Below are 15,380 nucleotides of genomic sequence, written 5' to 3'. Positions count from 1 at the left end.
TAACATAGGAAGGAGCTTTCAGACTCCTTTTTCAACCAGCAAAATCTGTTTGATAAAGACCAGTCAAACAGGATAACGGTTCCCCTTGATCAACTAATTCAGGGTGTGGTTGCATGTCATTTATTTCAACTTGTACAGAGAAGCTTGAACAGCTGTGTGGAAAAACACTTAGTTGTTTTCTTCTTCGGTAATATAATTTAAAAGTGGTAAATACACAGTATTTAAACTTGATACACCTGATAAAGTTAAATGCATAATAAAGGGGTAGGAATGGAACACAAGCCTTGGTCATTAAACAAACAGTATAAAAATTTGCCAATATTCAGGACTCTAAAAAAGAAACAGATCAGTTGCCTGATAGGTAAGAGGGGACCACCAAGAAAACTACTCAGCACAAGAGGCCCGGTTTCCCCATAGCACTTTCCTGTGTGTGCTTTCAGAGCCCAAAAGGCTTCGTACCCAGCATTAACCCCACAGTCAGCACTGGGCTCGCTTGAAAGGAGGGGAATTGGGGAAATCAAGCTGTAGCCCAGTTCCAAGGCACAAGCAAAATGTTTACTTCACTATAAGAAAAAAGCGAGCTTTATTACTAAGGAACAGCAGACAGGGAACTGGGCAGATTGAAACATACAGTACTGCTTCTCTAACAGGTCATGCATTGAGATACATCTTCCTCACACACCCAAGCTTTACGCTTTCAACAGAACGAATCAACAAGAAAATCTACATCGAGTTTCGTTTGGAAACGTGCATTTGGCTGCAGCCTTACCAGAGCTGGCACTAAGATCCAAGCCTTTTGCAGAGCACCTTCAGGAAGTGCTGAGCCTTAGGATCCATACGAACCAAGCCCACACTGTCCATAAGACCGATCTATGCTAGCATCTGAGTCCCAGTAACTGTGACTGGGCACTAAGGAACTGGTGGAGGTTCTGTTCAGAAGCTGCATTGCACCTGGCAATCCTGTTTGGTGAATTTAACCCGTCTTGCTAGGCACCTGCCAAATCACCAGCTGGAGATGCTCAGCGTGGAGCATCGCTACAGCTCACCCACCTCTAACAAAAACACACCACACACATCACTACACACCAGCTACAAGTAATCAGATCCCTTTTTTTTTTCTTTTTTTTTTTTTTTTTTCCCTCAGAATAAGTCCATTTACAAGGTTATAGAACCAAGATGCCCACTCCCAATCATCGTTTCCACGATGAACAAATTCTGTTCAGAGACAGGGGAGGAGGCAGTGGTAGTAGTGCTGGCACCCAAGTTACTTGTTTGGTTTTCCCAAAGCTGAAGCTGCAGGGCTTTGGCATAGCCTTGGACAAAAAATGGGAGGAGAACAGTGCATCTTATGGCTCCCAAATCCACCGTACTGCTCCCAAACCACAAACCAGAGGCACTGGTTTTGGAGAGAGGCCAGCAGCACAATCTTTCAGTAACAAATTGCGACCTTCGGGGAGCATTGCTTCAGGTGATCAAAAGACGTACGGGGCAGTTTGTGTAGGCACCTGTGCGCTCACTAACACCACCCGACTTCAACAAGGACCTGTCAGAGCCAGGACTTACTGGGCCAGGTCCCACCGCAGCCAAGAGCCTCAGCACTCTGCTGCCAGCAGCACCCAAGGTGACGGAAGACAAGGGAACAGTCACGTCCTAAAAGCCTACAACGGGGCAGCTGTGGCGGGGTCAGCAGGCAGCCATCCCACCACTCCTAACACTTCAGTTTCCTAAAGCACCTTCTCCTCCTGGTCCCATGCTCCAGCCACAGCCCAGCCGTACTTACCCGGACCCCTTTGCTCAGCCAAACCCTGATCTCCACCAGCTCACCTACACGCTGCCGCTCTCCAGCTTTGGCCGAGCACAGAGACCTTGTGAACATGAGTCCAGAAGCCAGAGTCTCTCCCACTACACGATTATTTTTTTTTTTTCAACAAGCACCACAAAAATGATCAGAGAAATCTGACTGCAGGTGAAGGAGCTCTTCATAAGAAACAATCCATGAATTAGGTATACACTTAATTTACTAACAAGTCTCTGATCCACAGGCATTCACAAATTACTGGTAACGAACTTGCAAAAAGTACACAGCATTGGCCCCAAAATCCAAATGAAGAGTTTGGAAAACAAAGGTTTCTTTGAAAATTACTAGCTAATCTATGTATTTCGTTAAGATCTTAAAGTCTAAGCAAGCCCTAAGTCTATACTTAAAAAATAGCATAAGTTGTATTATTTTTAATTGTAGTAAACCATGTAATGTACATGGAAGTGAAGGATTTTACCCTGAATTTTATAGTTACTAGTATAGCTATCTAGATCAAGTAAAAGATTTAGAAACAAACTTTTGTTAGTGCTTCCTCTGCTGTTCAAAACATTCAGCTAAACACCACCTTTCACTCTTATGTCTGCAGCAAAAATAGTTCAGACTGAACTTAAGCCCTTAAGTACCTTTTCCTTTCATACACTGAGTATTGAACTTACCCCTTGGCAGTCCCACCAACACCAAGACCTCAGGAGAGGCAGCGTCCTCAAACGCTGCAATTAGCCTCACTTTCTGAACATCCTGTAGATGCTGTTTAATACAACTCGGCTCACAAAGGTAGGCATTCTTAAAAAAAAAAAAAAAAGCTGAAAAGGTGGGTTTTGCTTTGTTCTCATGCAGTTAAAAAGGTGTCAATTAAAACCAAAACAGGACGACGAGGAATAGATGCAACATTTCTGGCAGGTCGTGAACCCTCCAAGTGCGTGAGTGTCGTTTTGCTGTCGCGCATGCCGCTCTGCAAAAGCTTCACACTTCTGCACGTGCGCACGAGATGGGCATAGAACACCCCTGGGACGTTGGCGATAGTGCCTGGAAATTTTTTTGGCATGAAAAACCAGGTAAAAGCAGTTCCAAATGCTTTTTTTTGTTTGACTGCCTTTTTTTTTTTTTTTTTTTTTTTTGCAATGCACTGTTGCTGCTCAACACCATCGCTCACCTCTCCGGGATCTGCCAGCACCTTTTTTTTTCCCCCCACGAGAAGTCTGCGGTCCAAGCAATCAGAGATGTTCAATGGTTATGACGGATACGGGAGTCGGATGTCTTACAACATGCTGCTATGTAAGCTCTACACCCAGCGTTACACTGAAATAGCGCCGCGTCATGCTGCGTTTGGTGTGGGCTCTGTTAATGTCGCTCATCCTCAGCCGCACGCTTTGTAACATGCCCCGGACCGAGTTGCTCAACAGAACCGTAAAGCGGCCGTTCACGAAAGGACTTCCTCCTCTCCCACGTTGGGCAAGTCGTTGCATTTTAGGTTATCTTCACTGCCTTGCTTCCTGCTTTAAAAGGACGGTAAGCGGTTTAAGCCTCCTCCACCGCAATTTGTTTGGGGCAGGGTGAGGACAGAGGGAGGAGAAAGCTGCCTCTACTCCCTACATGTCGTTTTGTGGGTGTCTGGAGGACTGGGCAGGCACCAGAGCCAGGCTGGAGCTCCCAGTGCTCCTGGCAGTCCCCCTCCCTTAGGACTGCAGGAAAAAGTGGCCCCATGGGCAGATGGGGGAGACCCAGAAATATCCCAACCCTGCTCCAGAGGGGTAACAAAATGTGCTGCTGTTCAGCCTGCCCATTCCAGTGTGGAAGAAGAAAACGTGGCTGAGAAAAGAGGCAAACTGAGCCTTGTCTCATAGTTTGGGAGTTGTGGGGAGTGTTTAAGGGCAGCAGGGGTCACCTGGGCTGAGGACAAGTCACCTCTGGGCAGGACGAGTTTCCAGAGGAGCCCCCTAACCCCTGCTGAGCATCTGGGACAAAGCAGAAGGTGACACCAGCACCGTCCCCACCGCAGAGCCTTCATGACCCTGACCACGCTCCCCCAACCCCAGCTTCCTGGTGACAGGCTGGAAACACCAGGAAAAGAAGCTTTGCACCCCAGGGGAGGGTCAGGGGTGCTCGAAACCACAAACCCAACTCCCCCCAAGGCCCCACAAAGGAGCTGTGATCAGACAGAGCACGTGTTAACATCCTGGCCGGGGTGCAGGGCAGGTCGTGGGCGTCCCACACTTACGGCAGCAGGTTCCCAGGGGCGGACAACGAGCGCTCCTCCCGCCGGCTGCCCTCGAACGGGTTCCCAAAGGATCGCTTCCGGATCATCGTTTTAACCAAGATCTGCAAGACCAGGTTGGGGTTGGGCAGGGCGTTACTGCTTTTCTTTTCATTCAAGAGCAGCAGGAACACCCAACCCTTGTGCTCAACAAATTAAACTACTGAAAACAAAATTCCCTTTCTTTAAAAGAAAATAAATAAATAAACACACGTTTACAAGCCTCCCACTGCTTAACGCAGAGGTTGTATCCTCATCTGAAAGCCGTGGTACAACAGATGAGGGTGCAGATCACAGCCACGCTTGGTACGAGGCTGGGCAGGAGAGCAAAACCAAGTGTGGGATCCTTTCCTCCACCCAGGGGAGCAGGTTTCACTGATTCCTGCATCCCGTAACTGCAAATCCCCATTTGCCCATTATTATCTGGCTGAAAAATTCAATGGAAAGGGACGGGGAAAGGGGAAGAAAGGGACCAGTGCAGTTTTCCCTCGGCACCTGGGAACCCCCAGCTGAATTTTTATTGCTTCTCTTCCCTCTCTGGGCTCTCCATCTGCTCAGCACCGTGCAGCGAGAGCCCTCACACATGTGAAATGCCCGTGCCAGCCAGGTCCCGTGGGGGAAGGAATTTAATTCAAGAGTCGAAGCCACGTGTGGCTGGCACTCGAGTGTGATGCCCGCAGTTGGATGTATGGAGATCAGGGGCTGGAGGGTAATTTTGAGGAACAAATGCAAATGAGAAAATTCAAATCTACCCACAGGCAGTGCGTTATTTAAAAAGGTTCCCAGGAACACACTCCCCTGATTCACCCTGAGCTGCAATCACTTTAGAGCAAGAGCTGGTTTTTAGTCTTGCACGAGAAAGGTAGAGTTGCACGTTGAATTATCTGGGGCTGAAGGAAACACACTGGGAGAGAGCTCTCATCCTGGGCTTTTCCCCTTTGGGCCTGCACGCTTGCAGGCCGTGCCTCACTTGCACTCACCACGCCTTGCTCATACTCACCACGGTGGCCAGGCTGGGGATGTGCTTGACCGAATTCTCCACCTCCTCCTCCGTCACCTCCACCAGGGTGCAGTTCTCATCCTCGGTGGGCAGCAGCTCCGCTCCGTTCTTGGTGACCCAAGGGTGCAACTTCAATTAATAACACAGCCTGTCAGGGACGATTGCCTCTTTTTCGTAACTCCAACCACAACAGGCCTGGCAAACGCATCTCCTCGCCCAAGCTACGGCGCCTGTACCCTTCCGAAATGCGAGGGAGCACGGGAGAGACGCGGCGTCCCAGCTCGGCACCGTGCAGCGCCGCAACACCGCGTCCCCGTGGGTTTTACAGAAAACCTATCGCCACTCGTATCTTACAGAGGGGATTTCCTCCAGACCGCACGCAGGAACAGCCGTGATGGGGAGCCCCATCGAGCCCCGGGCTCGGATCAGAATTAATCCAGGCAGAAACCCCTTGGTCTCCTTGCCCGCACAGCTGGCGTCCCGGGCAGCCGCTGGAGGAGCACGGACCGGTTCGGCAAATCCCCCGCAATCCTTTCCCCCTACCTTCGTCTCCATTTTCTCAGCTTCTCGCCCCTTCCAGGTTCCCGCAGGGGCGAAGGACCAGAAATCTCCTGCCAAAGGCTGTTGCAAGGTACTTGCCTGGTAGCAGAGGAAATACCAGGCTCAGGGGATTTCCGTTGCCTGTGACTTCTGGAGGCACCAAAGGTCCCAAATCTGAGCGGGCCCCGGAGCAGGGGAAGGAGCAGGGACTTACCTGCCCGGGAGGGGCCTGGGCACATGGGGAGAACCTAGCCTGGCGCGAGCAAACTGAGCCCAAAAAAGCCGAGCGAGAAGAGCCCCATGAAAGTGAGGCCACGGCCACCAGCAGGTTTTGGGGGCAGTACCTTAATTTCAGGGACTGAAATCCTCGATTCGGGATTTTTATCCAGCATACGCGTAATCAGATCCTTCAAGAAATCCGTCACTTCTGGCCTTGGGAGAGGAGAGGGGAGAGATGAGACGGGGACCCAGCCCCAGGCATGGAGCCGCTGTCCTCCCCAGACAACCAAAATATCCCTGTTTTGGGCAATGTGGAGCATGGACCCACATGCATGGAGCTGGGAGAGCCCAAAAATTTGAATCTGCCCAGGACAACAGCACAGACATGCTTTAAAATAAGGGCTGATGGTTTAGGGGTTGTGGTTTTTTTGTTTTTTTGTTGTTTTTTTTTTTGAGTACTTACTGGTCTGGGAACTCCAACGTTTGGGTCTTGATTTTATTGTGTAAACTCAGGATCCTTTCATCCATAAAAGGACACTGCCGCAAAGAAAAGAGCACTGAGGAGAGGAACAGCCTCTGAGCAGGAGCAGGGCAGCCTGGAGAATGCTGGGGGCTCATGGGGCCCAGGGAGAACAAGGAGATGCTTGTAGGGAAATACTGGAAGGCTTCTTATTATAGCAGTGTCTTATTTGAAAAGCCGTGAAAATAACATTTGACTAAAAATGGCCAAATTATTACAACAGCTCCTGCCCCCAAAATCCAGCCAGTGCCTGGCTGGATGCAGGCACCAGAACAAAACCAGCACTACCAAACACCATTACCTGCCCGAACACGAAGCAGTACAGCGTGATTCCCATGGCCCACACGTCCAAAGCCTGCAGAGAGAAGAAAGCATCCTCAGATCTGCAACAGCATGTGCAAGGAGGGTTATTAGGGAAAAAAATCGCTATTAAATACCTTTCCAGAGAAGATTTTCCTGGTTTCTGAGAGCGTCTCCGGGGCCATGAAGGCGGGGGTGCCCACCGTGTTGGTGAGGAGGGCGTCGGCTCCCTTGAACTCGTTGCTGACACCAAAGTCGGCGATCTTGACGTGCCCATCCTCTCCCACAAGGAGGTTGGAAGGTTTGATGTCCCGGTGGATTATCTTCTGATAGTGCACTGCGATCGAAGGGAAATGACGGATGCAGCAGAAGGAGGCAGGAGCCAAGCCCCCGGGAGTAGGAACAATAAAAATGTGGAATCGGGTGCTGTCCGCACTCACAGTATTCAATGCCCTTGATCAGGTCCTGGAAGTAGAACCGAGCCTGGTCCTCGCTGAGAGGTTTCAGGGTGGGGATTTCCATCACGGGGCTGCACAGGCAGAGGACAGAGCTGGCTCCCGGCTGGAGGTGCCGAAAGGGGCCCCATGTTAATGCATCGGGGGGCAAATCGGGAAAACTCACCCTTGCTTCACCAGTTCAAACACTGCAACAGAGAATGGAACAGGAATTATTGATTACGTACAGGTGCGAGCTCCTGCAAGCATGGTCCCAGCACAAAAGCAATTATTTTAATGGTAAAGATATGAAAAATGCCCCGTGCACCCCGCAGAGACCCAGCCCCATAAGCAGCCACACTGAGATGTGGGAGGATGGACTGTGGGCACTTACCCATGTACAGGTGGTCCTCGCTGGGGTCATCCAGCACCTGCCAGAAGAAGCAGAAAGGAAATTAGACAATGAACAAAAATAAAATCAAGAAATTGCCTTGCAAGTGAAATGTTGCAATTTATTTTGCATCAGCCACCTCAGTTTTGCACCAAGCCCCCCCAGGAGCTCAGGGCGGGCAAGGAGGGGGGTGCTGGCAGGCTGTGAGCTCCCACCCACCCTCGGGTCCTGCTCATGACATTTTAATTTAAAAACATGTGGGTTCGGTCTGCTAATCTCGGAGCTTCTACCCACAAGGTGGGGGAAGAAGAAGAGAAAAGATGTAGTTGGAAATAAATATTTAAGACACGCAGGAAGCATCATCTGACTCATAAGCCAAATGAATTCCAGCCTGCCCGTCCTTAATTCTCAATTTTTGTTTCCTCTGGACCGTTTCACGCAGGCAGTGGGTGGTGGGCAGTGCGGCTGCAGAGCCCACGGGCACACCACTTCCTCCCCAAAACTGATCCGCAGCCTCAGAGGAAGCAAATTATTTCTGCACTTTCCCTTCTGTGCAGGAAAGAAAATTATTAGGTGGGGGGAGGAGGGAAGAAAAGACCTTTCGTAACAGGGAAAACATGAATCTGCAACAAGAGGAAGCTGCCCAGCCCCTCTACCCCAATCCCAGCCCCTCCATGGTTCCTCCGTCCATGCTGATGTCCTGGTGGCCCGCCCCGCTCACCTCCACCAGCTTCACCACGTTGGGGTGGTCCAGCTTCTTCAGGATGGCAATTTCCTGGTAGACCTGCTCGATGGGCCCCTTGGGCTGCACGCAGCCCTCTGAGGCGCCTTTGGCCCCGCGGGGCGGCGGGCGGCCTGCGGGAAAGGCAAAAATGGGGTGGGAATGGCTCCGAGCCCTCCGTGTCCCCTGCCCTGGAGCTGTCATGCCGCCGGGTGCCACTTACGGGGGAAGCCCGCCTGCCTCATCAGCTTCTTTTTGGAGAGAACCTTCATTGCCTGCAAGAAGGGAGAAGCGGTGAGATTTGGGGCAAAAACCGGGCATGGGTGAGTAGAGGGGACCTGTCTCGTCCCTGTCCCCATCACCATCCTTATCCCTGTCCCCACTGCGTGCTCCAGGAACGTGTGCCACTCACATAGTAGGTGTTATCGTCCTCGTTGTAGGCCAGCTTCACCACGCCGTAGGAGCCCTAGAGAGGGACACAGCCATGGGTGACCCATCCAAAAAAAAACAAAAACCAGCACCAAGCCAGGCTTCTCTGCAAAGCCCAGGCAATGCTGGGGGTCAGCGGGGAGCACAGTTCTCCCAGGAGGACACAGAAAGGCTCAGATACCCCATTTTGTTCAAAAGGGGACAAATAATGATCACTAAAAGAAATAAATCAACAGGCACAACCCCAAAAGACCAGCATTGAAGCATGGAGCCAGGGGAGCTGCCACGGAGAAGGGCTAAACTCAACAATCGATGTCACCGGGTTGAAAGCAAGAGCAAAACCAACGCGTTCCCACCCCGAATTCCCACCCCATCCCTGAAGCCAGAGAATATTCACCTTCCCGATCTCATCCTTCAGCTTGTACTGGTTGAGCTGGACGCAGTCCTGCGGGGAGAGAGGGCGAATCTGCCAGGAGCTGAGGCGCGTGGCCACTGCCCTCCACGCCCGAGCTGGCAGCTCCAGGATGGAGCTGGAGAGCTCAGGTTCAGTGGCAATAACGCTACGCGGCCACGCGCCGGCTCGTTTAGAGACAGCTAATTACCAACGTTCACCGCCGGGCAGGCGGCGTTGTCCGCTCATGCGAAACGAGAGCATGAAGGGCGGCGGCGGCGATTGGCAGCCCCGGGGCTTTAACGCTTGCCCGGCACCAATTTTTTTTTTATTTCAACAGCCGAAGTGCTGCCCTGGGGGTGTTTGCTGCCCGTTTGCTGTCGGTGCTGAGAAGGCCAGGGCAGGCAGTACAATTTTTCTCTCCGAGCCTCATTGAGGTCTGTCTTTTTTAAGGGTAAACCCAAAAATTGCCAATTCCTGAAAGGAGCTAAAGAGTGAAGCTGCCTGCATCTGGGCAGATTAAGCAGGACCAGGATCTGATTTCTGGCTGCTCCGCACCCCAGCTCCCCAAAACACAGCCAGGCGAGCTGGCAGCACTGGGAATCGCAGCCAACCCGTTCTCCCCACTGCATTAACCCAGGGAGCTGTGCTGTCCCCCAGCTTGGGGCTGTCCCCACAGCCAGGGATGGACCAGGATCCTGCCACCCTCCCCCCACACTCCTGCGGACTTCATCCCAAAAATACAAGGGAGGGAAGCAGGAGGAGGAGGAGGAAGGAGGCCCACAGCCTCACCTGCAGTCCCGTGATGGAGACCCGGTTGGACTCCACCGTCGGCCTCCGCGGCAGGCGCGGGGACGAGTGCGGGGACGTCACGGGCGAGTAGGGCAGGGAGGGGTAGATGAAGCGCTCGCTGGCGCCGTCGCTGCTGCTGGGCGAGTGCGCGGTGTGCGAGCGCTCCTGCAGGGACAGCTTTCGGCCGGAGAGGTTCAGCTTCGCCCTCGGCTCCCGGCCATCCTCCCCGGTGGCCATGCTCATCTCCTCCTCGCTCGCCATCCCCGTCGCCTCGCACTCGGTCACCACGATGAGCGACTCCATGGTGCGGCGGCGGCAGGAGCTCAGCGGCAGCTCGGGTGCTTGGCTGCGCCCTCCGGCGTGGCGTGGGGGCCGGGGGGCCGTGGGGGAGCTGCCGGGGACGCAGGAAGGCATGGCGAGGCCGCCGGCCTCATCCCGGCAGCCGGCGGTGCTCCGACGGGGACGTGCACCTGCAAAGATGGTGTTGCACAAGGGCTGCGTCAGGGCTTGGAGGTTTTGTGCCCTTCCCTCACCTACCGGTAGGATCCCGCATGGGGAAGGTCCCTAAAGGGCTTTCACACCTAAAAAATGGCTTCAGCTAACGTTAGGTGAAATGAGCAGAGGAAACCAAGTGGCACCAGGCAGGGTTCTTCCCCCTTTATCAGCCACCGCTAATTCTCTGCTCACCCCTTTTATTTAAGCACCCCCAGGGCACAGCACCACCATGGGAACTCAGCAACCAGGCCCCCGAAGTGGTATTTTACGTGGGCAGGAGCAGGCCCTGCACTAAGCACACAAAAACACCGCTTGGTTCCCATCTCTCCTTCTCATAACGGGCAGATCTCTGCCAAACTGCCCCCAAACGAAGCTGCTCCCAGGGGTGTACAAACACTTACCAAGCGCGGGGTGCGGGATCAGCCCTGAGGCTCACCACCTCTGCCCGCCGCGCCGCATCCACACGGCTTCTCCTCCTCCCTGCTTCCTCCTTGGCAAGGACAGGATTTCTGCACCTTGGAAGAAACGAGAAAGTGATTCTGTTAGCAGCACATCATGGGGCCAGCAGACACACACCCGTTCCTCCTGTGCCGTGCTGTGCCATCATTTCTAATTTCTAGGTTTCCGAGTCGCCACGAGCTGCAAATGAATAAAACCACCCCGGGTCAGTGCCCAGGACCAGGCTTCGCTGGGTTTTCCGCCCAGTTCCTGCACCTTGGCAGGGCCGCAGGTTAAAATTAGCTCCGCTCGGCCGTGCTGAAGTTTCCAGGCTGCACCCAGCTCACAAGTGCTTTAGACCGATTACAAGGCAAGTGCCAAACTCAAGCGGTGCCCCCCTCCTCCAGACTTTCTGAAGGCCAAATTGCCACTTCCAGCCCTGATCTGTAAACCTGAGTTATTTCACCCCCGGCACTGAAGCGAGAGCGCAGCCGAGTCGGCACAGCGCAGCTCGCCGCTCCAGAGAAGCGCGAGCGATGCGACAGCTATAAATAAGCCGCCGAACGGCAACAAGGACAGAACTATTTCAGAAACGCCGCTCAATCCGCTCCTGGCCGGGGCTTCGTTATTCAAGAAAGCCGGGACCCGCGGGCGCTGCCAGCGAAACCACGGCTGCGAAACTCCCCCGGTGCAGCTGGCAGCGCATCCCAGCACCAAGACGTACGAACCCGTTAGGACCACGGCAGCTCGTTTAAAAGCACGCTCAAAAATACGCTAAAATAATTAGGAACACCCTTCCTTCCCCTTGATTTTGCCCCAAATCGGCCCGGACGGACCCGGCGGCAGTTTCCATCTGCCCGCATCGCTTGGGGAAGCGCGCCAGGCAGCGTTTATAAATAGCCATCCCACCCAGCGGGGCCGGGGCCCAAACGCCGTGCCCTGCACCCTGGCTGAGCGCCGCGGCCGCCCGGGCAAAACGCACCAAAAAAGGCAGCGCCGAGGGGGACCACGGCCAAGTGCCACCCCCGGGGGATTGCTGGTCCCCAGGGGGGACGTGGCCGTCCCCATCTCCTCCCGGTGGCCACGCGAGAGCCGTTCTGCCGGGCCACAGCAAAGTGGAGGTGTGAAATAAGGCTCGGAAGCGAGCGTGCCCTGGACCATGGAGTTAATTGGCTTGAGCAGGATAAACAGCTCAGGGCTGATTAATTCAAGCAGGCGTCCCAGGGCTCTGGAAAGAGGCTAAAAGTCACCCCAGCACCATCCTCACAACTCCTACGGTGGAGAATAAGTTTTGTGGTTTTCTTTTTCCCCTCTGTCTGTACGGAATAAAGGGTGGATGCAGAATCCGGCCTTTTAGAGGATGCCGGGATGCCATTCCCAAGCAAAACCCAAAAGTGAGACCCAGCTACTGAAGGGAGGGGGAATAACCTCTAAGGATAACGCAGCCAGTTAGCCTTAATAAGCACTTAGGGATGCTGAGGAGGAGGAAGAGGAGGAGGAAGACAGCCGTGTAACTGGGCAGAGGAAAACCAAAATTGACTGTGGGGGAATGAAGCCAAAGGGAAGAAACACAGCCTGGGGGCTTTACCCGCCCACCCCCAGCATTGTGCAGGGAAAAGCGGCGCGTTCTGGTGTGAAATCCAGCAGATCCTTACGTAAAAGCAAAAAGCACATGCCACAAAATCCTCAGGAACTGTAGCAGCCTGGTGTATAGGAATGATTTATCGGGCCAGCTTTTGGCTGCGAGCCACGTCTAACCCATAGCGGCTGCAGCAGGATTATCAAAGCAATCAGTCTCGCATCTAATTCACCGAGGAGAGGGGCATTAAAGGGAAAGAGGGCTGGGAAGCCCGGGCGTCATCCCTCCTTTTCGCACCGTGGCCACGTGGCTTGGTGGAAACGAATGGGGACAAAAGTGGCCCCTGCAAGGATGAAGCCACCAACACAGCCCACGTGGCCACCGAGGTGACCCAGCGGGGTCCCCATGTAGGCCCCACACTGATAGATGCCAGAGCACACAGAAACCAATGCCTAGCTCAGGGTGGAAGCAGAGTCAAGACCTCTGGGGGTTGTTTCTGTGGACATCGTGCCCCTGACCCTAACCCGAGTTGGCCAGGAGCCCCTCAGCAGCATGGGGACACAGCACAGCCACCCGCAGGTGGCACTCAGTCCTGCCTGAGCCCAGGGGGCACCCACGGACCCTAAAACACCAGGGTGAGGGATGCTCCGAGCCCCCCACAGCCCCATTTTCACCTTCACAGCAGAAGCAAGCAGAGGCCGCCACCTCCATCCATCCCACTCGGGGGGGATCAGCTCACGTGCTACCCAAAAAAACGATCCAAAAATTACTGATTTCAGCACAGACCTAAACCAAAGCCGGTTTGCACTGCAGAGGCTCCCCCCACACGTCCTCCCCCTGCTCCCAGAAGTTGAAAGCAGCCTGGAAGTTGCCTGGGGCAGCTCCGGCCAGGCAGAATCTGGCCTCTGGTTTGCTTTCCGTGGTCCCAGCGAGCGGTGGAAGCACCGGTGCCAGGAGCGGTGTCAGCGGCAGCTCCGGGGCATCGAGCGCCGCTTCCCTTCCTACGGGCGAGCTCGGACCTTGCCAGAAATCTATTAGTCACCGTAGTATACAAAGACCATATGCATCCCCGGCTGACTTTTAACGGAAAAAATCTCTCAGCGGCTTCTTCAGAAGTCGGAGGACACCCAAAATAACGAGGTACTGGAATGAGGCACCCAGCCCCCACCGAGGCCGGGTGTCCCCGGGCTTCTCATCGCCGCGGCCGGGACAAGCTGGGGAGGAAACCACCAAGGCTGGCCGGGAGCACTGTGGGGGCAGAAAATCCCGTGGCAGGTTCAAACTGGAAGAAAAAAGCATCTTGAACGAGATTTCTTTTTAACGGCGATGATACCGCCTAACGTTGCTTCAGTGGGACACAATGAGCATCCCAAAATGAGAGTGCAAGCGTCGGACCTGGCATCAGGATGGGCTCTGAGCCTCTCGCCCTATGGCCCCGCACGCTGCCAACACTAATTAAAGATACTGGGGCCAAGCTGGAAGCAAAACCTCCCCCGAATTACCTCCCCAGCCTCATTAAGGCCGCCTACCCCTGGAACATCCGATGCCAGTGCTCCCTGGAGCAGGCTCCATCCTTCTGCCCCAACCCAAAGCACTGCACCCACCCCAAGGGCTCGTGGCGGGGGGCCGGGAGGGGCTGGGACCCTCAGCCCTGGGGGGCATGGAGCCGCAGGGCTCCCCGGGGGGGGGGCAGCGAGTGGCGTGCAGCAGAGATGGGAACTTGGTCCCGAAGGTGAAGCGAGCCTCGCTGCTCTCTGCATGAACCCTGCAGGCTCAGGGGAAGCCCCGGGGAACCCCAAAAGCCCCCAGACCCCTTTGGAGCCCCCTGGCACCGGCCTCCCCTCTGCCTCCAGCCTCCAGCCCCCCTCCCGGGATGCCACCGGGACCCCGCAACCCAGGCTGGGGGCAGTGCCAGCACCGATCCTCCCCCCCCAATAAAATAAAAAAAAAATAATAATAATTAAATGAAATAAATAACGGCGGAGCCGCGCGCAGGCCGGATCTGCTACCGGGGCGTCCCCCAGCACCGGGCTCGGCTTTGTCTCGGCTTCAGCCGCAACCCCCCCGCCCCCGCCCCGCCCGCAGGCACCGACCTGAGTGGGCCGGACCGATACCGCGCCGTACCGGGCCGTACCGGGTTGTATAGGACCGTACCGAGCCGTACCGGGCTGTATAGGACCGTACCGGGCCGCGGGGAAGGGTGCGGCCCCCGGGGCCGGAGCGGGGCCGCCCGGCGCCGCCTTTGCTTTCGGTTCCGTTCCGGTGGAAGGAGGGAAAGGAGGGAAAGGAGGGAAAGGAAAGGAGGGAGGGAGGGAGGCAGCCGGGCACGGAGGCTGGGATGGAGGCTGGAGGCTGGCAGGGAGGCGGGGGGGAGGCCCCGCTCCGCCCCGGGGAAGGGGAGGTTTCCCCCCTCCCGCCCCCCTCGGGCAGCCGCATCCTGCCCGCCCCCAGCGCCAGCAGCCGGGCCCTGGGGGTACCGGGGGGATGTTTGTATATATTTTTTTAATATTATTTTATTTATTTATTTATTTGGGGGGTCCCCAGCTCGGCCTCCTCTCTGTCCCCACACGGGGTTTGCAAACGGGCCTCGGCCCAAGGGGCTCCAGCATCCCTCAGGGCACACGGACCACTTTTCATTTTAATAAACATGGCTAAATTATTATTATTATTATTATTACTATCCTCCTGCCTCACCTGGCAGGGCTCCAGCAGAGGCAGGTTTTGGTCCCAAAGCTGCTTTCTCATCGCTACCAGCCCCACGGCTTAACGGAGCGCTTCCTGCCACGGTACCTGTCTGCCTTTACAACCAGGAGGTTCAGCTTTTGTACAGCAGCGGGGTGTAAGGATGTACCAGCAGAAGGGACCGGCGGCAGCCCTGTGCTCAGGGTTCACTCAGCACACACATTTGCACTTGCACCAGTGCAATCCCACCTGCCCATGACATCCCACATGGCATCCAAATTGTTTTTCCCCCCCAAACAAGGATTTAATTGCTTACACTCGATGGCAACGGATCAGATACTGAGTTAGTTGCGGTCCTCGGTCATCCACAGATAAA

General features: G+C 54.7%; 1 protein-coding gene across 8 annotated transcripts; it reads right to left on the bottom strand.

Annotated features, from left to right (window-relative positions):
- Positions 1-104: 104 nt before the first annotated feature.
- Positions 105-15,340, bottom strand: CAMKK2 (calcium/calmodulin dependent protein kinase kinase 2). Of its 8 annotated transcripts, none has more exons than XM_082774169.1 (18): positions 15,321-15,340; positions 10,707-10,820; positions 9,811-10,280; positions 9,025-9,072; positions 8,611-8,664; positions 8,422-8,473; positions 8,199-8,332; positions 7,481-7,517; positions 7,274-7,295; positions 7,093-7,181; positions 6,790-6,989; positions 6,654-6,707; positions 6,296-6,369; positions 5,958-6,045; positions 5,617-5,712; positions 5,074-5,202; positions 4,038-4,138; positions 105-3,315 (listed from the first exon to the last, which is right to left on the bottom strand). In XM_082774169.1, the coding sequence occupies exons 3-18, from the start codon at positions 10,222-10,224 to the stop codon at positions 3,240-3,242; spliced, it is 1,668 nt and encodes a 555-aa protein (XP_082630295.1). In that variant the 5' UTR covers positions 10,225-10,280; positions 10,707-10,820; positions 15,321-15,340; the 3' UTR covers positions 105-3,239. The 8 variants fall into 8 exon arrangements, 7 of the variants coding, with proteins under 7 accessions (XP_082630295.1, XP_082630294.1, XP_082630293.1 ...); XM_082774168.1 differs by lacking the exon at positions 15,321-15,340 and adding an exon at positions 14,487-14,685; XM_082774167.1 differs by lacking the exon at positions 15,321-15,340 and adding an exon at positions 14,416-14,476.
- Between the last annotated feature and the right edge of the window lie 40 nt (positions 15,341-15,380).

The sequence above is a fragment of the Aythya marila genome, assembly GCF_965140915.1.
Source record: "Aythya marila genome assembly, chromosome: 17".
NCBI classification, from domain to species: Eukaryota; Metazoa; Chordata; class Aves; order Anseriformes; family Anatidae; genus Aythya; species Aythya marila.
This window is presented reverse-complemented; position numbering and strand designations above follow the sequence as displayed.